Raw genomic sequence first — 24229 nt, forward strand, 5'->3', positions numbered from 1 at the left:
TGAAAGATTTTTCAAGTGCATCTAGAACTTTTAAGTAGTTTTATGGCCTTAGTATTTGATACATCAAAAAATATTTTAGTATGTTAGATACATGTAAAAAAATATTTTAAGATATTCGATACATAAAAAAAATTTGACAAATATTAAATGTACTATAAAATAGTGGAAAAAAAATACTTTGAAGGGTCCCTAGAATATATTCAATGGCTTCTTTAGTATGCCAGTATGAGTACCAAATGACTTGCAATAAATTAGGATGGGTGATATTTTGTTTCTCTGGCCCCTCGAAAATGAGATCATGAGATCACTTGAAGGGAAAAAGGACAAATCGGAATAATGGTGACAAAGAAACCAAGTGGCAGTTATTACTTTTGAGAGGGGAGAGAATAAAAGCTAGTGGCTGCCATGTTTAAGTTTGACATTAAGAATTAATTATGATTAATAACCATTAAATTCTGCAAAGCAGGAGCACAAGCAGCCGCGCGCATGACACGTACTCCGCCAACCGCGTGGATTCCAACGTCCTCTCTCAGTGGTCCCACACCTACGTGTTGATCTCTCCGCTAGTTGCGCCATACGTGGACCAATAGCGTCGCAGTAAGTGATCGGATCTGAGCGCCTCTCTCCCGTCCACGAATTCTGATATCCGCCTCCCTACGCCATGATCTCATCGCCACGTGGCATCTCATTCGTGATTCCTTTCATTTAGATTATTATTATACAAAAACAATAAAATATTCTCCACCAAGAAAAACAAACCAAAAAAACAAAAATTTAAACAAAGCCAAAAAAAAGTCTGCTGGTTTTCTTCTCCGCAGAAAAAAAGAAAGCTCTGGAAGCCCCTAGGAATTGAATTCCTAACTGTGAGATGCGAAAGAGCCTGAACTGCGTTCTTCTGTTGTGGTGAATTTCAGTGCTGTGGCTGGAGATTTCTCGGCTGGATTTTTGTCTCGGTAACTTTCGGATTTTCCCGGAGAATTTGTTATTCAGGTATGTTTGCAGATGTCTAGTTTAGTCTTTTTCAATTTCCCCCCTCTTTTTGGCTGTGCAAGTTTGATCTGGTTTGTTTGTGGGGTTTGAGATTACTTGAAGATGGTAGAAGTTAGGCTGAAAGTAGGAAAGGATCTGCAACTCCAGTTTGAGCTTTACAGTATTCTGATTGGGATTAATTTGATTCTTCTCCTTCTGGTTTTCTTTCTCTCTCCTTTTTTTTCCCAAAAAAATATAAACATGGGCTAATATTGAAGATTAATAGTCATTTCTGAGAGATTTACACCTTTTTTCCTTCTCTTGGTTGCTCCTGGCTAGCTAGGGTTGATTGATTCTATTACTGTTACTGATTCTGCAGTGTGCATAATCTATTTTTAGTCATCTCCCTTATCTTTAGCAAGCTTTATTCAATTTGCCCTTGGCAAACTATCTGGCCAATCTTTAGATAACAGAAAAACGAAGATAAAGATAGAAGAAATGAACTTTGAAGTGAAGTTTTGAAGCTTAAATGTTCTATCTTTTGATAACTTAGATATCAAATTGGTAATATATGTTGGTGTTTAGTACTCTCGGGAAAAACTAGTGCATTTCGAGCGTAAATTGCTTAGGTTTGGCTCATTGACTATTTTATTTTTTATTTCTTTATTACTTATGAGGTGATTTCTAGCCATTCTCACAAAAAATAATGTTTCTAAGGAGAAATTAAACTTTTTAAAAATCCAAGGGCTCTGGTTTATGCTTAAAGTTTAGAAATAGAGGACCGTTTTTCTTGTACACTTCTGATCTTTCTTAAAAGTTAACAATAAATTGAATTTTAGTTATTTTAGATAGGTGATTAATACGGTTATCTTTGTTTCTTTTCCAGCACCAGGTAGTCGTAGGTTTTGATTACTTAAATGATTTCAATAATTAGCACATTAACACAAAAAGGTTATCTTTATTTTTCGTAGAAGGACTGTTGAGAGAGTTTACTGACTTTAACAGTGATTTCCAAAATTTGAAATGTTAAAGTGTAAGCATTGTAATTCTTGAACTGAAAAGGTAGCTGGGAACCTTTTTTTTTTTTTTTTGATGAGAAGACAAATTACATTGATCTTCTTTGAACTTCTCAATTCTTTGAATTTTTTTTTATTGCATTGATCTTCTCTGGGTTTTGCTTTAAAAAAAAAAAATCAAGTTGGACTGAATAGTGGCACAATCTTATATTTTAAGAACTGAAACGTGTATTCTGGAAATGGGGGAGAGGTTCAAGTAATTTTTCAGCAAAACTAAAGAAAGGTACTGTAGTCTACTATTTGATAAAGTGCTTCTATATAAAAATTTTCAAATTTGGGAAAGTGGATGCTAGTGATAAACAAGGCCAGGGGGAATAATAGTAACAAGCTTAGAAAGTCATGTGAATGGTAACAAGCTTAAAAAGTTATGTGAAGTTTATATTTAATCATCTGATGGTGGTTCTATTTGAGGCATTATGTGGTCACAAGACTCACTTCATAATAACCTTTAACACCTGACGATTTCTGAGGTTTCTATTCAAAAGGAATTGACTAATGGCTGCTGTCGTCATGGTAGATTATGGCTATTATTTGCTAGGACCTGCAATTGCTGATTGACATAGAAAAATGAACGCTTTTTGTTGAGTAGATTTTGGATTTCATTTATTTTTAAAGCTTCAGTGCTAGATTTATGCATGAGTTGCGAGTATTTACACTTGGTGTCTGTAACATTCAATGCAGATAAAAGCGGTCATATAACTTGAGGTATGTCTTTTTTTGTGTATATGGTCTGCAGAGAAGCATTTTGAGGAGATATATTGCAAAGGATAAATGACACTAGATCAAGCGGTTGCGTATGCGTTCAATGGTGGATAAAATATCTCAGAGCAATGTCAAAAATCTGCATGCTTGAGGTACTATATATTTCTGTTCGATTTTGTTACAGAATTTGCCATTAGGTGTTTTAATGTGAATGCACTTGTCTATACAGAGCATTAGTACCATTCCTGGACTGACTGAATAATTCTGTTGTTTTTAGATACCCCCTTCATTCCCGGAGCCTTATGCATATTAGAAAAATTATGATACATTTTAGCTGCACTGGTAGCACGTTGTTTCTTTTTTATGGACTCCTAGAAATCTCATGTCTTTGGGCTTCTTCCATGTAATTCCATTAATTCCATCAATTCTATTACTATATAAGTGACCAAATCCTGAAGTTATGAGGTTAACATTGAGCAGTTAAGGTGAGCTGGAGGAAATGTGGCAAGTATCCAGTACCATGGTTGGTGGCAGATCTTGGTGATAAGTGGAGAATGTGCCTTCATATAATGTGAAATACTCTATACTGTATTGATGATATCACTTTTTGAACTTTGTTTGATGTTTTCATCGCCATATTAGATGTTATTTCTGGTTGAGTTTCACTTTCGTACACAAATCTACTTTTGGTGTGTCCTTGTAGCATAATCTTGTAAGCAGGCTATTACGCAATCCGAGTTGAAAAGAGCTAGGGGTGAAGAAATGCCTTGGTAATTATTAATAAGACTCCAGAGTCACTACGCTTTGAATAGCTTGTTGTTGATTGGTGGTGAGTGTGGCTGATGTTACTGTCAATGTGAAGCTACAGTACACGTTAAATGGTAAACTTAAACTTAATATTTCTTCCCCCCCCTTCCCCCCCTTTGTTATGATTTCCCTTTTCTTCTTATTTGCATTGAAAGATTTATCTTTCTAAGAAACTGTCAACTGGTCATGCTTAAGTTATGTTCCCTCGAATTTTCCCTATATGGATAGTGTAACTACATGGTTGAGGTTTCTTGAGGTGGAGTTGTAGCTGAGGTTCTTCTAAGACCCTTTGATGTAGATAAAGTGGATTATATTTTTTATAATTACAGATGAACTTATGGGCTTTATGTGCCTTGCTTCTTTACCATGGTGATAGCTTGTATACGTGTGAGCTTGAACAAAATTCTAATTCAAACCTTTGTGGCAACTTGTGGCACTATGTTTCATTTTTGTAGCTTATAATAATGTTGTTTTATTCCTGAATTGAGATGTCCCATTTTTTTCCCCATTTGAGAGCATTGTAATGCTTACAGCTTAATTGCGATGTTTATTGCTGGCATGGAGGTAGTATAGGGTTATCTGTTATTGCAAGAGTAATTTGATGAGCTCGCTTAAGAAACTAGAAAGATATAGACGAAATCTACTTCATCACGCATTGGACCTTTGCATAAGAGGAAAATTTCAATCAAGTGTCGAAGAAATAGTGGGATTAATGATCTGAGCAATTTTTCTTTCCTTACATGACCATAGTCTTGTAACAAATTTTCTCAATTGTTCCTATCCAACCAGATGAATGCATATGATATGTGTTGATGTGTGGTTCAAACCTTTCTTTCGATGTCTATCCCAGTGAACTTTCTTGATTCAATTTTTTTGCCCCCAGTTGCTTGTTTTGTTTACCTCCGTTGATTCAAACTATTAAGTAAACAATGAATAGCTGCTATCTCAAGTTGATAGAGTAGCAATTTGCTTCCTTATGAAAATTTTTGGAAGCTATTACTCTACATGAATGTGCTTGGTTTGTCATATTTAGCTAAACTAGCATTATTTGTGTGAGAACCTAGTTGCTGTCAATGATTTCCTGGGTTTGTTACTGGAAAGTTGCATGATGTGATAGAGGTCAGAACTCATTATCGAGTAATCTATATGAGCCGTTACTAGAGGTTGCTAGCATTATATTAATTGAAACTGCTGCTGCAGCAAGCCCTCGTTTTTCATATGTTTGGATCACCTCTCTTTTCCCTGCAAACTTGTGTAGCTAGTTATAAAATGAGTTTGAACGTTTTGGAATCTCTCATTTCTCTCTTTATTAGGTTATTGAGAATTTATTGTTCTCCGTGTTGCCTGGATACTGTTAAAAACCTGCTAATTTGCTACTTTCTAAATACCTCTGTTGTCACAGATTGAAGATAACGTGTGGGATGGATTTGGTGAAAATGATCATATAGTGGCCTTATCTGGTGATGAACATACGGATCAGTTTGCAATAGAGGCTGACGGTAGTAAGAAACAACGTCTGGAATTTCATGGTACTAGAAGTACTGATTTAAGCACCTATGATGCTCACGGTCAGAAAGAGTTTTACTCACCAACTATTACTCAGGAAGAAATAATGCTGGAAGAGGGGTCATGGTCTCATCAAAGTGAAGGTGTCTTTCCTTCACGTGATAGTGAGGCATGTAAAGAAGTGAAAAGACCATCATCAGATGATACAAGGATGTCAGGTCATCATTATAAGAGTAGCAATATAGATTCTATTGACAGTGAGCTTTGCATGGATGACACTGTGCTCGGAGATAAGTGTGTGGTGGAAGATGATAGTGTGTGTGAATACCCAATCAACCACATATCCGAAGCTGACAATGAACTTAGCTTTCTTGACAATGATGGGTGGCTGGATATAGGGAACTTTGAAGACGTTGACAGGATGTTTAGGTAGGGAGGAATTGTTTCATTTGAATGGAATTTCCTCACTTTTCCCATTTTCTGAAATGCTAATCTATTTATCATAATGATATATGGCTTAAATTTGCAGGAGTTGTGATTCTACTTTTGGAATGGGAAGTCTAAACAATGAAGAGGAGTTCTGCTGGCTTTCCTCCTCAAACGGCACTGATGGATCTGATGATGTATCAAAATGTACATTTAAGTTATCAGGAGCTGAACCGAGCCTATTAAAAAATACATCAGATAATGACACAGACTCTAAGGCCGGTACTGGTGGTCTGTCAATCAATGATTCCAATAAGAAAGCATCTTCGTTCAATAAAAAATCGAGGACCCGGATGGATGTGGATGATTCAGTCCCTGCTTCATCATCAGTGCTCAGTGAATCAGACATTAAATCTGGTGGCATTGATGACTCAATGCCTAAAGAAAAGGTTGGTCATAATGTGTCTCTTTTTTCATTTTACAACCTCGATTATGATTTCTTGAATTTCTACTTATGGACCAACGGTTCTGTGTGGATTCATTTCTCAAAATACACACTCCAGTAATAGTTCTTTTGGAAACATATGATATAATAATTTTGATTTAGGCCTCTGGTTTTATGTAAATTGTGAATTAAATTATTGAAGTTATTGTATAGCTATGTCACCATCTGGAGACAACACTGATTCCTCCCCCCCCCCCCCCAAAGCGAAAAGACAACACAGATTCTTGAAACTTGAGGGTTTAGAAATTTAAATCAAGATCATATATATTATATCATTCTATGATGGTGCTAGATCATATATATTATATCATTCTATGATGATGCTGTGATCTATCCATGAACTGCTAATCATTATCCTTATAATCAGAATTACAAGTAATAATTGAGGGTGTATTTGGGGCCAATCAAGCAAATATTCTTTCTCCAAGGTTTTCATGTTAGTTATTTGTGCTGTATTTTTCCCATATGTTTTATTATCCATTGCATTCATCTGGTTTGCTGTGTAAATATTGTGGCCATCCATTAACCGAAGTAAATTGTTTCTTTATTTGTATATCTCAAATAATATACTTGTTTTGCTGATGCAGAGGAAACTGTCAAAGCCATCAGAAGGAAGAAGGAAAAGCGAATACCTAGAAAACGGTAATGCTGTTTATCCTTGTGCTCCATTAAAGCAATATGGAGATGTAAAGGAAACTTTTGGAGCATCTTCTGGCAAAGTTAGTTCTCAAGTTAGCATCCAGAAACGTAAACCAAACAATGATTCTGATTCATTAGGATGCTTACAAACACATGTTAACCGGCCACACCCAGGGTATACTGATTTTTCAAGTAATACTGCCCTCCTTCCAGCTCCATCCGGATCCAGATCTGAACACAATAGCCTTCCATCTCCTTCTCTTATAGAATCATCTTATGCTTCAAATGTGGAGAGCTCTCAAGCTCATTCTTTGGAGGCTGCTGCTTTGATAGCAAATGAAAAGAGAGAAAGATTATATCATCCCAATGCTGCACAACCATTGACTAAGAGTTTCAAAATTGAAAATATGGCAGGTTCATTGCCATGTCAAAGTCCAGTTTCAGCTCAGCAGCTAGTGCATCAGTTTGAAAATGAGAATGAAGGCCACAGTGAAGTTGATGGAGTTAGTGTAGGATTTTCACAAGAAACAGAGTCCTCAAATGTACAGGAAATCTCATCAATGAGCTCAGTGGATGAAATCTCACTTGAAGCAAGCTTTCGCCAACTGCAATTGGTCATGGATCAGGTATTGGATGCATCCATGGTATTCATGTTTGGTTGCATTTGTTTCAGGGTTAATACAAATTTTAGTCCTTCAAGTTTACCCTCATCTTAGTTTGGTCTCTGAAATTTCAAATCATAGGTTTTGGTCCCTCAAGTTTCTTTTCATTTAAAATGTTGGTTCCTATAATCCAATAAAAGCTTAAACTATTTTGCCCCTTGAAGGATCAAAACTTATAGTTTGAAAATTGAGGGACTAAACCAAAATAAGGACAAACTTGAGAGATCAAAAATTATATTGCTGCTTTATTTTATTTGTGTCTGTCAGACTATGAAGCTGAAATTAACATGTCACGGTGATTTTTTTCCATGTGACTGTGTTAACACCACACCTATAGTCCTCCTTGGCCTTAATGTGCAATCAGTTACTAAGAGTTTAACATTAAACTACTACTTACATTTTACAGCCTAAAAGTTCTAGTGCATTAGTTGGTTGTCTTGATCCCAATGCTTTATTGATAGGATCCAAATTTGGTAGGGAGAAACAAGGAAGAAAAATCTTTATAAAACTATGAAATCAGAATCTAACTTCACAAATTAATAAAGCTGAACGAAAATCTTCATTGGAATGAGTAAGAATCCTGGCTCACAACCAACAAAACCTTAGGCTCTCTTTGGTTGGAGGGTTGTTGAGGGGAGGGGAGAAGAGGGGAGAGGAGGGGATGAGATAAGTGTGTTTAGTTGGAGGGTTGTTGAGGGGAGGGGAGAAAAGGAGAGAGGAGGGGATGAGATAAGTGTGTTTGGTTGGGAAAAATAAAAAGGAGGGAAGGGAAGAAATTTGTCTTTTTTTGCTCCCCTCCAAATTTGGGGTTTTTTGGAGGGGAGAGAAATATTATGTCTAATATTGACTAAACTATCCATATTAGTTTTTTAATATTCCAAGCTTGCCTCTCTTATTAGAAACCTTTTTCTCCTTTCTTTCTCTTTTTGGCTAGTATTATTATACTGTAACGGAGGTTACCGACTTACCACTTAGCTGTTTGAAAAGCTAAAGTCTTTGCAATCGTCAGTATGCCTGCATACTTAATTTATATATATAGGCTTTACACGCTGTATGATTGTTTTCTATTAAGTTCCAAGTTCCAACTTTGTTGTGTTGATATAATAGTGTAGCATGCATGGCTTATATTTTGCATAAATTGAAAACGAATAGGAAGAAAATACTCAAATTGAGAATAATTTTAATCAGTTTTTGAGAGTGAAACTAATAAAAATATCATGTATTGAGCAATTGAATTATTTTTCATATACACCGATTGATATATACATATCACAATGTGTGTATTATAATTATATATCATGGCGTGTGTGTATTATGATCTCAAATAGGTTGCAAACATGCATATATATTAATATATACATATCATAACGTGTGTGTATTATAATGATATAATATATACATATCATATATATTATTACACATGCGTGTGTATTATAATTATAAAATTAATGAGAGAGAATGTTAAACTTATTATCATATTTCTTTTTTTTTTTGTTTTATTATTTTTTTTAATCACATGTGAGGTAATTGGTTTTTTTTGAAATCGATAAATTAAGAAATAATAATTTTGATATAAATATTGTAATAAAAGAATAAAGTAGTCTAAATATATAGATAATGGCATATTTGTTAATTTACAATTACCTCCTCTTCCCTTTCTTTATGAATCAAACAAGAAATCTCTCCTCCCTTCCTGTCCCCTCCAACCTAACAAAACCCGTGACCTCCTTTCTCCTCTTTTCCCCTTCCTTTAAATGACCTCCCCTCCCCTCCCCTGTGTTGAACCAAACAAAGCCTTAGGAGAATCTCCACTCATAAAACAAATACTAATTTTATTTCTAGATGACATTTACATATATTGAGCCTCAATATTTATAATCAGAAATATAACTATGACTCCCTAAGATTTAGGCCCACTAACACGACTTAGGAAAATAACAGATTTGATAGAAATATTTGACTCAGTAAATAATCCCAATCCTAACAGACTCTGTTTGGTCCTGAACTTGTGCTGCACTACCACTACTAAACCCACTAAAATAAATATTAAAAAATAAAATCAGCTTGATTCAATTCCACACTTTCACTGCACGTTTGGTTCTCTATCATTTATGTGCCAATCAGTATGGTTTAGTAGGAGTCTGTTAAAATTCTTAATGCAATTGAATATGGGACGCCATGTAAGTTTCAGGCATGATGAAAAAAATTCATCTCTGTGTTTATCTTAGTCAGACTAAATGTGAAGCTCTGGTCAGTTGATTGACGCTTGATATTTGGATGGGCCATGGAAATCGTTTGAAAAGTATGATAATGGAAGAAATGGCAGCATGAACAGATGGGCTTTAAGAGGCGTTCATTTTAGAAGTCTTTTACATAATATAGAACACAATCCTCAAAATAGCTTTCAGGGCTCCCGAGTATTTTTAATGAAGTATTTATTAATTATTATTTTCAATTCATTAAGGGATTTCTTTGTCATTTTCTGAATGCTATTCGCTCAGCTAAATCGGTGCAGTAGCTCTATCCGGTTAAGTAATTAAAGGGAGATCATATTTGCTGCACAGCAGCCTTGCCCCAGTTAATGCCAGCCATTAATGAGGGTTATTTTGTGAAGATACCCATGGGGGATTTGAGCTTTTAAATGGAAGCCATAGAAGCTTATTTTGCCCACAGGGAAATGTTACTTGCCCCATGGTGTAATGTTTATCGTGATTACGAAGTTGATAAATCGTCTTTCTTATCATATCCTCAGTTGTTTACTTAGGTTTTCTATATTTATCGGATTTATCCTCAGTCTGTAAAATTCTTAATTTCATATTTTATTTGCTCAATAAAATAGAAGAGTTGATGAGACATTCAGAAGTTGATTACATGCATGAAACTTATTACTGTATGTACACAACAATTGTTGGATTGCAGTTAGACATAAGGACCAAACTGTGCATAAGGGACAGTCTATACCGCCTGGCTAGGAGTGCTGAACAAAGACATAACTATGCCAAAGGAAACGGTAGCATTGGAGAGAATATTGAGGCCTGCAAAGCGATGATGACTCAAGATGTGAGCGGGTAATTGTTTGCATTCTTCTAATCCTTTTTACATTTCTACATTTGTTGACTACCAGGCAATTACCCTTGCTGTTGGAATGCTGCTTAGAAGTTTTTTTTTTTTTTGGGGGGGGGGGGGGTAGCCTGAGAGAGAAAACGAAAGACCTAAGTTTTGATAAATTCTCAATTTTCCAATTTTCGAAGTTGAGGGAAGCATTTTACAAATGACTCTAATTGAAGAGAAGTATCTACATTATTCCCATTTGTGTGTGTTGGGGTGATACGTGTTTCTCAAGGTAACGGGAAAGATGAGTGCAGAGAATTCTGCGTTGAACTCCTCTGTTGGTTCTGAAAAAACCTTCCACACTTTGCATATCCATGGAAAATAATGTCGTTGATAGTCATTTAGCCAAGCATAACAAAATTCTTTTTCAGGTGTTCTGGGTTTGTGGACATGGAAACTGATACCAATCCTATTGATCGGTCTATAGCACACTTTTTGTTTCACAGACCTACTGATTCGTCAGTGATGCCTCCTAGTGAAAAGTGATACCAGCTTTGGCATTATTTTTGTGTAGAATGTGTAGCTTCAAGTATATATGAAAATGTACTAATATTTGGGGCCTACTGAGACGCCTAATTTACATTTTTTTCCTTTTAGCCCTGTGCACTGGCATTAATGTATATTCTGCTGATAATCACAATATAAGTTAGCTGCTAAGCGTGCTTCAGCTCATTGAGTATACCAGATTTATTTGTATTAAAGTTTGTGACTGTTGTTTATCTATTCGTCTTCTCAGTCGGCACCTTTTATCACGTGGTGGTTATAATAATATTTTAATATTTTACATAGAGTCTTAATTATAAAGTTAGTTGACTAATTTGAAGAGATTATGAAAATAAATTAGTTATTTGTAATAAATGTGTTGTGTTTTCTAAAATATCTTTACTAATCAAGTGTATTGGCTACAATTATTATTATTAAAGGATTATATTGAGAAAAAATGTATAAATATGGGAGATGAAGTAGATTGAGGTTTTCTATTCAATATTAAAATAAAAATCAAATAAGATTTTACATGAGAGTTGGAGTTAGTAGTTTTCTTTCCATCCAAAAATAAGTCTCCACGAAATGTGCTAGATATGGCATCTTTCCATTGTACAGCGCACAATTTACCAACCACGAGCTGGAAAAATAGGTTAGCTCAGCCTTTCACAATTTGGAGAACCCAATTCATGAGGGCGGCTCTCATTTTAAATGGTTAAACGGACTTAAATGAGTCGACGGGTATGGCCCTGAGTTCCCGGCCTTACTAATAGTGCCCATCTTTGTCATTACATGTTCAAATTTCTTCTTGTCTTTCATTTTTGCAAATTAATTTAAAAATTAAAGACCGAGTAAAGTGGCGTTTATGCCTCAGTTTTAAATAAAATCATGCTTCATAAAATCTTATGTTTTATTTCACGAAGTTTTTAATAGGAACTAGCAAGATTTTACCCGGACGTGGAATTGAGACCAATGTTTTGACGGCCTGCATCATTTGTAAAGGAGATTGCAACCATAGCCTCACCTCAAGAATATTGTGGTGAAGCCAAGTGCACATGAAGTAAGGAAAATACCCTTCGGTCTTAATATAAACCCAATTATAGAATTAGTTTTGGTCCTAAATATAAGACTCACTTCTTATATTTATCATTTTTCTTAAACTACCCCTATGAATACTCCTCCAACCATAATCAAGTAGAGAAGAAAGAGGGGGTATTGAGAAAGATGATTATGGTGTTTGAGGAAAAACATGTAACATTTCTTATAATTAACTAACTTACTTAACTTCCTTAATTTAATCAAATTAGTTAAATGGTCTTATATTAAGGACCGGAGGAGTACCTTTTCATCTAAAATGTCCATATAAATACGTCAAAGTTACTTACGTCCTTTTTAGGTGTATTTTTCATTTTCTTTCTTCAAAAACACTTCTTCTGTGTACCAAATATTTTCACCGAAAAAAAAAAGCTAAATATCTGACACTGGCATGACAAACCCCAAATCGGATTTGGTTTGGAAATGGCCTAAAGCGCAGCGATCCATACTTACCTATGGCTTGCTTTGCACGAAAGATTGCTCACAAAACAATGAGACACATATGGCCCAAGACGATCCACGTCGACTTTGCAGTAAACCTAAAGACCTTGATCATGTCTAGGGATGTTCTCTTGCGTAGAACAGCGCTTATAATAGCTGTTTTACGAGTTTAGGCTCTGCTCCAACACAATACAAATGCCAATGAATTCACAATAAAGCGAGTGTTGAACTCCTTAGCCCAACGCGCATCAATGATCCCATTTGATGCTCTTGAATGGTGACCCTAGAACTCAGCCTCTCTTGTAGCCTACATTCTTTTCTGTAAGCCATATAATCCTATTTTAACATTATAGCATGATTAGTACACTTTCTGATAACGTACAAATTTGTCCAAAGTTTTTCTCACATCACCCCCCAAAAATATCAAAACATGGTAATATTACCCATTCTATTAAAAAGCTACATTAACCATTAAAAAATTAACATTTTTAATAACATGAGACAATATTATTTCATTTCAACACTTCCGAAATAACCTTAAATCCAAAAACACTTCCAAAACACGCTTCCGAACAACATCGCTCCAAACTTTCGATATAAATTGGTGTTTAAACTCAACGTACAAGATATTATTGCTCCTACACAGGTATGATGTAGAAATTATAAATCCTTTATATTTGCTACATGCGAACATCTGGTTAAAAGATTCCGGACAAATGAAACTGGATTTCTCATGAATTCAAGCATCAAACAAGGCAAACGTACATTTGATACTTCAGATTAGAACAATGATAAGATAACTTGTTGCTTGTTGATTAGAGAAACTTTCCAAAAATCAATAGGCAAACATAGTTAACAAAATGAATACTATGATTGCCTTACTTGAATGGTGAGTGGTCAACACATATCAACAAACATACAGCTATTTGGTCTCTATGAGGACCTGAATGCCTTCTTGGCTTACAGGTATATTGGAAAGCTTCAATTTTATGGCCTCAAACTTGGAGTTTTCTATCTCTTCACCAGTTAACCAAAGAGGCAAATAGTGATCAATCAAGTCCCTTCCACGACTCAAGGGTGAACCTCCATTAAAAATCAGGGTTCTCCCAAACCTCATAATGCTTGCTAGATTAGAATCAGAAGGCTCTTCAGCATAACTCTCAAATATTTCCCGGATTGCTTTGCACCAGATCGGCCGAGCAACCTTAAGGAAGTCATTCAAAACTAGAACTGGAAGGTTCACACTTCCCAGTTCGGACTCATTGCGCCCTCCCCTCCCATGATAGTCTGAGCCACCAACCTTGAAAAGCCCGTAAGTGTCTGCCAGGTCATCGTATACTGCAGGCCAAGATTTATACATATCATAATCCAAGGAAAGAAATGACGAGGAAGTTTTACTTCTATTTACGCAGCGTACATCATGAGACATCCCACAGTAAAAATAGGCTAGGATAGTTCCTACTTCAGTTTCCTCTTCAATAACCTAGGCTCAGAGGAAAGAAAAATGTGATTTGAAATTCTTAATCGTGCCCAATCACAATGACTATTAATTATCTCCATGCAAAAGTCAATCGGAATTATCTAGTTAGTGTTCCCATCAAAATTTGGCAGTGATTTCATAAGGAATACTTGATAAGATTTGGATAAACTGAAATATTAAAAAAACTTTGACATAGTTTTCAAAGTGCAGAATTTGTAATAACTAGTTCTAGGTAGCCTTCATGGTTTCATTTCATTACCTAATTCACACTAAGGAATAATTCACCATACTCATTCTCAAATAGATTTCACAAGTTATTTTTCTCTTCCACAGACGACATACATCTTCCTGTAGGAGTCAGACTAAAGCGGAGGAAGGAACAGAATTGAATATTTCAAATGACGTATCATTCAACCCGTTTCTGGTTTACAGTCAGATAGATCATTCCATCCCAAAGGCAGTGTAAACTGCAATCGATAGATGCCTAACAAAAAAGAATCACTAGCAAGAGTTGAACCAAATACTTACCAAGTTCAATCCTACATCAAGCAAACCATTCTTGGTGTTTAATATTCACTTATTCGTAATGCACAACCAATCTAGTTTTGCTTTATAGGGAAACTAGTAATCCTAAATTATGAAGTTACATTATGGTTTCAGCGACCCAAAAAAAAAAAGGGATTAAAATTTACAAATCATCAAGTGGTAATAGAGTACCTGCCAATTTTCCATCACTTCTGTATACCTCCATTCCATGTAGGCCAGCTTCTTTTAACCTTTTGATGACGGGAACGGGATTTTTTAGAGCCCATGGATGAGCTAGTACAGCTACACCACCTGTCTGACAGATCAACTTTATTGCTTCTTCCACTAAAGGCTCACTTCCCCTGAAACATAAATACCATAATACCATATTTTTCATCTTTTTCCTAAAGCAGTAGCAAACTATAACATGTTAAGATAAAGTTCTGTGACATTACGTGGAGTAAGCAGGTCCACCATCAAAAAGATACCGAGCAAAGGCCTGTCTTAGGTTTTCTACATAACCCTTTTCAAGCATAGCCCGAGCTACGTGAAGCCTCCCAGGGGCAATCCCATTGCCCGCAATCCTGCAAACATGCTCCCACTTAAGAGGCAACTCGAGCTTGTTCAGTTTTAAGACCATGTTCTTTGCACGAAGAAAACGGCCATCCCTTATATTAGATAAGAATTTGTCCAGCTCCTCAAATCTAGTTGGTCCACAGCTACTGTAATATGCTAAAATGTGTACTGGTTCCTCTGCTTCAGAGTCTCCTCTGCAAGTAGATGGCCATAAATCAGATACGTAAGAAAAGAGTGGTTCTGAACATAGGAAGGATTTATTTTGTTTTACACTCTTAACTGATTAAAAAAAAGAGAAAAAAAACTATAGATTTGAGAATTTCAAACTCTCTCTCAAGCAGCTGAAGTAACAGCAATAATCATGAATAACAAATATTTTGGAAAGCTACCTTGGAGAAAATATCGTACTAATTTCAACACCTGGAATAATTTTGATGCCATATTTACGAGCTGCCTCTAGAGCCTCAGGGATGCCGGACATTGTGTCATGGTCTGTTAGAGCTAGAACCTTAACCTGTTACGAACAAGTAATATTGATTAAAAATGCGCACAATATATTAAAAAGGAAAGTGCACTCCATAAGTACCCCAAGTTTAATTCAATCATATTTTGCTATCATAGGTAACGAGTCTTTCAAGTTAACTTGGACAGCATCCATAGCTCCATACGCATGACCACTTTAAGTGCGGGATTTTCTTCTGAGAAGTCAATTCAGATTTTAAAACACAAACCACAGCCCAGTAACACAAGGAAAGTTAAACCATCCGAATTTGAGAAAATAGGTCTTAGAGCAATGGTCAGAAGGTATAAACAATAGTCTTGAAGATAGTAGGATACTACATATTCTTCGTGTTATCTTGCGTATGCACAACCTACAATCCTCTTGCTTTGTAGAAATCTATGAAAAAAGTCGCTTTAAGCATAATACTGTTGACCCATATGTTCTAGAGGGTCTTATCATCCCTTGATAAGATACCCTCTAGAGGGTATCTTGCTCAACTGCTCCCTTTTCTTTGATATCAATCTTCTAGCTCTCCTCAGTAACAGAGTACAAAACGAAGTCAAGTTTTGTAGATATTTATTTTTCTGATTCCTCATAACCCGAGACCAGTAAATTCCTTGGCAACAAAAAGAACAAAAAATGCTATAGACTCCTTAATTTTCAAGAAGGCCGTACAGCTAAATGCCAGGATATGAAAACATTAAAAAGATGACACATGCATTTATTCATTCTGAACAAGTTAATTCTTTGATCAACATAATAAAACATAAGCGGTCAGCTATGTATCGGGTTCAGCTTCATGACAAGCCAATCTGTTAATGGATATGTATCTTAATTTCAAGTCTATTTGCTGCAGACTAGACCATATATTAACAAACAAACAGAAAAAGGATACACTTCAGTGAATCCCATATGCTGAAAGAGCCTGCCCCCATGAAAAGAAGTGTTAAAACAACCTTTACAATGAAGAACCTTCCCAGGACACATAAGGCTTATACATTTTAGGAATAGAAGGGGAAAGCTACTTTGATTTTCTTACATCACGGTATTCATATTTAAAAAGAAGTGCCAACACAACCTTAACAATGAACTGATGAAGAGCCTTCTCAAGACACATACGGCTTATACATTTTAGGAATAGAAGGGGGAGCGACTTTAATCATCTCACATCACATTATTCATAAAAGAGCAGAGGACAACAGATGGAAGATCATATGCTATGGCTCCTAGTCCCAGAAAAATCTGATTAGTCTCAAATATACAACTTTACCAAAACCAAGGTCAAAATTTGAAGGAGCAGCCGAGCAAGATTCATACTTCCCAAATTAACCTTTCTGGGTGAGAACTAGGAGTTCTTCGGTGGAAAAAAACAAATTAACCAAGAGAAAGGCATATTCTTCTGGTACCTTTCTCAGTCTGACATGCTATGAACATAACATTGCTATCTAGATTCCAGAGTTCATTCATGACAGTAAATAGATAAGCAAACTACGAAAGACCACCTTAAAACATCTATATTGAACCTCTTTCATCGCGCAAAGCTAGTAAAATTTACTTCACCAAAACATAGAATATAACATTAAAGCTTCGAAGCAGCAAATTTAGTACTCAAACAGAAACTACATAACATTTATACACGTAAAATTCATCTCATACATAGCATCACACTTCGTAGGTAACCTTCCGGGAAAAAAATGTAAACAAAGCAAACAAAAAGAGAAGAAAAACAAAGAAGAAAGCTACCCCATTTTCGTGAGCCTTCTCGACCAACTCGGAAGGAGACAAGAACCCATCGCTGAATTTGGAATGCGAATGCAATTCAAACACCACCTTCTTCTCTTCCTGACCTGTTCCCACTGGACTAATCTGCAACCTAAAACCATCATCGTCCAAGCACAATGAATCGGAAGAACGAGAAGGGTGATCCAGGAAAACCCATTCACTCACAGACTCGAAGGCGAGAGTCTGCTCAGTGGTCATCTTCTTCTTATTGCCCCCGCCTCGCTTCTTCTTCTTCTTCTTTTTATTCTTCGTATCGTTTTTGGAATCATTGAGACCCTGAATCACCAAACCATCTCCCATCACTGAATTGAGGGTTTAGCCCAAAGGGGTCAAAAAAGATGCAAACTTTTTGAGGGATTGATCGTTCCTCAGGTTGGGACGTTGGTTATACATTAGGAATGTGAGAGGATAGTATCATAAAGAGAGAAGGCAGAGAGGGCTTAGCTGAATGAGCAGTCTTTTGAAGCACAGGTGTCGTCACCCTTGTTTCCCTACTCAGACAAGGAAGGAGCGGACCCAAAATAATACTCCCTCTCTCCCCTCTGTCACGTACGGCAAGTCGGCAAACCAAATTTATCACTTTGTCTTGGGTTCTTGGAAACAATCTGCAATCAGAACCTATCACAGTTTTATCCATTCTTATTATTTAAAACAGAAAAAACTCAGCATGGTCAAAAACCAAAAAACAAATGGGCAAAAAACTCATCTTTGAGTCTTTTCTTTTGCCATTTGTGTTTGGTTTAAGTGAAGGGGAGGAAAGGGCTTATCTCGTTTGATTTGGTTGAAAAGAATGGAAGAAGAGTCATAAATAATTTAATTACTACTTCCTGTCCTTAATATAATAACTAGTTAACTAATTTAGATAGATTAAAAAAATTAATTAAATTAGTTATTTGTAATAAATATGTTATTTTTCTTAAAATATTTTTACTAGTCAAATATTTTGGTTAGAACTATATTATTACAAGAATTACTTTGAAAAAAATATAAATATAAAAACAAAATAGATTAAAAATCTTATATTTAGAATTAAAATAATATATTTTATCCTTATCTATGACATCCAACAGAATAAACAAGTAGAAAAATTTTACCACATAAAATGTGTTTTTTGGCATTTCCCTTATTAGATGACATATAAATCGTCACTTGCAAGCTGTAATCATGTAATCGAAGTGGTTATTTTTTCCTGTTAATATAATACACTTAAATGCACGCATCTGCATACAAATATGAGAATGCTTAGTTGCAACTCAGGATTTTACCTGAGGATGGCTAGCGGCATTGTTCCCTAGGAGTGGTACAAAATTAGTTACTTCAATTTGCAAAAAAAAAAAAAGGACCCAGTTATGTTTTGACCTTTGACTGAGACGCAAGAAATTATAGGGAGACAAGAAATAAATTCTGATTGGATGTAGAGATAATAGGCACGTTTTAAGTGAGTCCAAGATTTTTTTTTTTGGGAAAAAAAAAGGAAGATAAAAAAGTGGCAATGGATGAGAAGCATGGTGGAGGATTATTAATGTATGGACCAATCTGCGTATATCATTCGTACAGGACGGAGAAAACTCAACATTGTGATTATAAGAATTACAAACCCTCAAGGACACCTCAATATTCTTGCAGAATTTACGGCCGAACAATTAAAAAATAGAATTTCTTTTGGCAAAGCAATTAGGAAACATTAATATGAATCGTTATTAATTAAATAATTAATAATAAAGACAAAAGAGATAAAGATAGAGAATAGGACAGAGGATGGACATTATGGTAGACAGAGCTGGGTTGGACATGACCGCACGAGAAGACTAACATCAACACTTAGGATTCTGTGACATTTATTTAAGAAATCAGGTTTTATACTTTTATCGTATTCCTATCACATATGAACCGCCTTGTCCTTCGTTTACCAAAGGATGGCTTTTTTTTGGGGTTTGCGGTTCGCTTGTTTGCCTGATTCTTCAAAGGAGATAAAGTTTATGATATAAAAAATTGACATCAAAAACTAAAAAATTAGTCATTAAATTTATCCTAAGAGAATATGATTTTTTTCATTTTATTTTTAAAAGATGATAAAGTAGTCCTTTTTGTGAATAAAGCTGTCTTTAAAATTTGTTTAGTACAAGGAAAATGAAAGAAAAGGAAAAGGAGAGAAAATTTTAACGAGTTTCTTTGAAAAAATTAAAAAATATTGTTAAAATGTTTTAATTAATTTTTTATTTTTTATATTACATCTTTTTTTATCAAAATCTTATAACTTCATTTTTCCAATTTTTTTAAAAGAGTTCATCAAAATTTTTCATCCCCTAAACAGATCTTAATATTACATTTTTGTTATATCTCACATCTCTTCTCTCTCTTATATTTAAAAGAAACGAAAGTAAAAATTTATATTAATTATTCTGATAATATTTTATATTTTGAACTATAATTTTATTATCAACGTCTTATATTATAGATAAAAGGAGAAAAACAATATAGTAGCCAGCTGGATTCGAGAAACTATGATTATACCCTATATTTAAAATGCGTTATTATTAACACTAATTTATACTTCCTCATTCTATTTATAAGTGCTTATTTAGATCCTTTGTTCTTTTAATCTAACTCTTAAGATATAATTGTTATTTGTTTTTAATAACACCGCATTAGAAAGTAATATTTAAATTTTAAAGATAGTTAATATTTAAAAATAGTACAGCATTAAACGAAAGGAAATTTTTTTTAAAGAATTAAACTTTAGATAATAATTTGTTTTCTTCTTCATCTATGCATTCTTTTTCTATGAGGACAAATAAATACGGACGAAGGAAGTATTTAAGCAACAATGACTCAGTTTTCTTTATTTGCAGGGTTTTGAATTATATTTAAAGGATATTACGTTTTTTTCACTTGATGCAACTATCCTTAATCATATAATTTACCACAAATTTTATATTGATGTTGACACGAAAATGTTTTGTGAAAAATGTAAGAATTATATGAAGTTAGATAATTTGTAAAATTATAATAAAAAAAAAAGGAGAGAATCCCAATCAGCTCCTTAATTTTTTATTGCCATCAGTCAATTCCTTAATTCATAAGAGATTTACTTACACTTCGATTTGACTGAATTTTAAAAAAATTCCTAGAATTTCACCACAGACCCTGAGAATTTGACTGAAATTAAAAAAAATTTTAGAGGTCCTCTACAAAAATGCCTTTGACATATGAAGAAAATACTGCCTCTAGTACTTACTATAAGAAGTAAATAGCTAGATAACTAATATGTGAATATTAAAAAAATTAGTTAAGAATCATATTTTAATGAAATTTTTTTACATGTGTAATCATATTTAAGATCAAATTAAATATTTAATTAGTTCTTATATTATATTAAGAATAAAAAGTAGTATAGCTGGCATTACCAAGGTCAAGCCATCACAAGTGGCTGTTGGAGCTTCATTGTGAGATTCACTATGTCCATCACAAGTGCCAAAGGTCCTACACTAGCAAGTGAAGAAATTGGAACCTCTTAATAACTGGTTTCTAAGAGGTTATATAGCTAGTAAGCCCCTAATTCAATTCAATTTTTATATACAAAATATTGCTTGTGTGTAACTAATTCAAGTTGACGGGAGTGGTAGAGATTCTTATCATTTGCGTATGGGGTTAGGACTTTAAATCTTTATATATGTATATGTATATGTATATATATAAAACAACTTCGGTAGAATGAGTGTCTATATTCAATCCTCAGTATCTTTGTTGTCGGGAGGTTATATTTAGCCGTGATAATACAGACTAACCTGCAAGTGAGCTAGAGTTAAGCAGTACGAGTTGAAAAAAACTCCTGTAATGGCGGGTTGGTTTTTAGCCAACCTTGACCTGTCATGGTGGGTTGACAGGTTGGCCTGCCAACCCGCCAACATTATTTTGCTTTTTTTCTTTTTAAATATTTTTTTCTTATACAATATAATGAAAATTTTACTTTTCCTTCAAAAATTTGGTTGAAAACACCAAATAAATGATATTGGTATTTTTTAAACTTTTTTATATAGGATATAAAATATAATAATATAATTATAATAATTAATAAAATTTAAAAATATCAAAAAAATAAATACGATTAGCCCGTGGGTTGGCAGGCTAGCCCATAGCGGGTTGTGATTAAATTTTGTTTGCTAGTGGGTTGACTTTTAGCCAACTCTAATTTGTTATTTTTGACAGGTTGGCAGGTCCAACCCATATTATCGGTTCTAGTTATACTTTTTGTGCTCACCAAAAAAAAAATTGTGTATATATGTGTAAATAATTTTCCCAGTCTATTGAGATTGTGGATTTAATTGATCTTGCGATTAAAACATGCATATGATAATAACAATACAATTCAGAGCAAATTCGCTTACGAAATCAACGCAAGACATATAGCGTGAGGAGTTACATTATGTTGTTGATGAATATTGCAAAAATTATCTTAAGTCACATGTAAAATGCATAAAATCCACTCTAATTTATTAGGGTTTATCTTACGGATTTATACAAAATTAACCTCATTTTATTGATCAGATAAAATATATAGAAATCAATATATAGTTGAAAACCTGAAATCATCAGAAGTATTTTAATTAATTAAATTAGTCCAAGTCCAACTATTATAAATGGGAAAATTATGCACACTAAATAGTTATGTTTATATGAATAGATACATGTTCTGCCCAATAATTCTCAAATTTCATGTAATGCATGGAACTTATACATTGTATGCATACATATGCCCAGATCGACCTAACTTGGACCAAGTGAGCTAGGCCTGCAATAATGATGGTGTACGTAGAGAAAGGAAAGAAAAGTGCGGGTGAAGAGGTACAGTACTTTACAGGTGAGAAGACTGTAGTACAGTAGATAAGGTTTGACGATGTCGACGGTTTTATTATGTTAACAATGCATGCATGCATGCAGCCCCTTTCTGTCGTTATTTTCAGTACAGTACTCTGCATTTCGCCTTTTCTCGCTTGTCTCCTTCACTTCAGGAAAAAGAAAAGAAAAGGAAAGAAAAGAAAAACTTCTCTAGTGATCTGTGCATGTGAAGAAATAATGTATATGGAGCATGTAAAAGCTTCTGGTTGGAAGATATCGATCGATGGCCTTTTAATTAACCCAGAGTTATATGCAGTAATTGGGGTTTATCAGCTTTATTTTCTACAACTATTCCTTAATTATGATCTTTTGCTCCCCTTTTTTCACTAATTAATTAACATCATCCAAAATCAGATGGAAGAACGGCAAAAAAAAGAAGTTGAAAATTGCAGATCTTAAATTAGGTTTGATAACACAACTTTATTTAGTATTGACAAGTCTGAATTTACAGATAACAACAAATTTTTGTTGACATTCCTTATTTAGTATTTACAAAATTCCAACCTCTTTTTTTTGTCATTGTCCCTTATCAGATTCAAATATTAATGGTTTTTTTGGCCTTTAATTTCCATATTTGTTGCATGCGTTCTAGCTGTGTGTAACAACGCCAATAATAATGGCTTCCCGCAGTGGTGAAACCCTAATTTCTGGGTCAAGAGGGTGTGTCAGTATGTCTGAGCAATGTTTCCATATTTTTATGGTTGGCTTGTGTGGGTAAAGTGAAGACAGAAGCAATAAGGAGCTTGTTTGGCTTTTTGTTTTAAAAATAATTTTTTGTTTTTAAAAACAGAAAAACAAAAAAACTTATTTGGTAACTTGTTTTTAGTTGAGTGTTTTAAAAAAACAAAAAAAACAGTAATTTGTTTTTAAAAACTGAAAAACCAAAATAACTTTTACATATTTTTTTGTTTTTGTTTTTGTGTTTTTTATTTTTTGATTAAAAAATTTTGAAAAATTTTCTTCTCTTCTCACTTACTATCTACTACTTATCAATACCAACGACAACTATCACTTACCAAGTGTAATTTTTTATCATTTTTTCTTGTAAACATTATTTTTTAAAATTATTATCCCAACAAATTCTTTTGTTTTTTGTTTTCAAAAATAGTTCTAAGAAACAATTTTACAAAATTGTTTTGAGAACAAAAAACTAAGAACAAAAGCAAACAGGTATATTTCCATAAAACAGTGCTTTGATTTCCAAAATTGGGTATGAGAGTGGGGTTTCACTCTGTGCAAAAGAATCTCAAGGCCTGTTTGTTTTTGTTCTTTGTTTTCTTATTTTCAAAATAATTTTATAAAATTGTTTTTAAGAACAAGTTTTGAAAACAAAAAACAAAAAAAATTGTTTGAAAAATAATTTTTAAAAGATCACATTTGAAAAAAATGTAAAAAATTACACTTTGACAAGTGATAGTTATCACTAATAGTGATAAATAGTAGGTAGTAGAGGAGAAGAGAAGAAGGTTTCTCTGATTTTTCAAAACAAAAAAAAAATAAAAAACACAAAAGCAAAAATAAGAAAACATGTAAAAGTTGTTTTGGTTTTCCAGTTTTTAAAAACATATTTTTTTTTAAAACAATTAACTAAAAATAAATTGCCAAACAAGTATTTTTATTTTTTGTTTTTAAAAACAAAAAATTGTTTTAAAAACAAAAAACCAAACAAGTCCTCAATTATTTATTAGGAAGTTTGTCTGCAAATTTTTTTAATTATTATCAATTGGTATCCGGTTCCTTTTCTGAATCTTATTACTAAGTATCCGAGTAACCAAATAATCTAGTTTGCGGGAGCAGTGGCCACTATGGGGGGTTACCTTGCTACCTCTAAGTAATGATCACGGCTACATATTCAGGACTCGAACATGAGACCATTGGTTAGTGCGATTCTGATATTCAATCAATACCAAATCAATAGTCAATAATCAATACCTCATATTTATCAATTTTCTCTAAAATACCCTTATAGATATTCCCTCAACTATAATCAAGTAGAAAAGCGAGATGTGGTATTAAGAAAGTTGATTATGATGTTTTAAGAAA

General features: G+C 34.0%; 2 protein-coding genes across 7 annotated transcripts; one reads left to right on the forward strand and one right to left on the reverse strand.

Annotated features, from left to right (window-relative positions):
* Positions 1-765: 765 nt before the first annotated feature.
* On the forward strand, positions 766-11126 carry LOC114712792 (protein LNK1). 5 transcript variants are annotated; one of them, XM_028897331.1, is made up of 9 exons: positions 766-990; positions 2727-2899; positions 3228-3318; positions 3451-3628; positions 4957-5489; positions 5590-5935; positions 6579-7256; positions 10212-10360; positions 10775-11126. In XM_028897331.1, exons 4-9 carry the CDS (start codon positions 3626-3628, stop codon positions 10887-10889), a joined length of 1824 nt encoding a protein of 607 aa, XP_028753164.1. In that variant the 5' UTR covers positions 766-990; positions 2727-2899; positions 3228-3318; positions 3451-3625; the 3' UTR covers positions 10890-11126. The 5 variants fall into 5 exon arrangements, with proteins under 5 accessions (XP_028753164.1, XP_028753162.1, XP_028753166.1 ...); XM_028897333.1 differs by having other exon boundaries at positions 767-990; positions 3228-3628; positions 4957-5083; positions 5158-5489; XM_028897332.1 differs by having other exon boundaries at positions 797-990; positions 2782-2899.
* A 1994-nt stretch (positions 11127-13120) lies between these two features.
* LOC114712705 (3',5'-nucleoside bisphosphate phosphatase-like) lies at positions 13121-17665 on the reverse strand. Of its 2 annotated transcripts, XM_028897248.1 has the most exons (6): positions 17453-17665; positions 17249-17371; positions 15393-15517; positions 14883-15197; positions 14620-14789; positions 13121-13760 (listed from the first exon to the last, which is right to left on the reverse strand). In XM_028897248.1, the coding sequence occupies exons 1-6, from the start codon at positions 17585-17587 to the stop codon at positions 13345-13347; spliced, it is 1284 nt and encodes a 427-aa protein (XP_028753081.1). In that variant the 5' UTR covers positions 17588-17665; the 3' UTR covers positions 13121-13344. The 2 variants fall into 2 exon arrangements, with proteins under 2 accessions (XP_028753081.1, XP_028753080.1); XM_028897247.1 differs by having other exon boundaries at positions 17249-17665.
* Between the last annotated feature and the right edge of the window lie 6564 nt (positions 17666-24229).

Source organism: Neltuma alba, unplaced genomic scaffold, assembly GCF_004799145.2.
Source record: "Neltuma alba isolate B1F8T4 unplaced genomic scaffold, ASM479914v2 tig00011396_pilon, whole genome shotgun sequence".
NCBI classification, from domain to species: Eukaryota; Viridiplantae; Streptophyta; class Magnoliopsida; order Fabales; family Fabaceae; genus Neltuma; species Neltuma alba.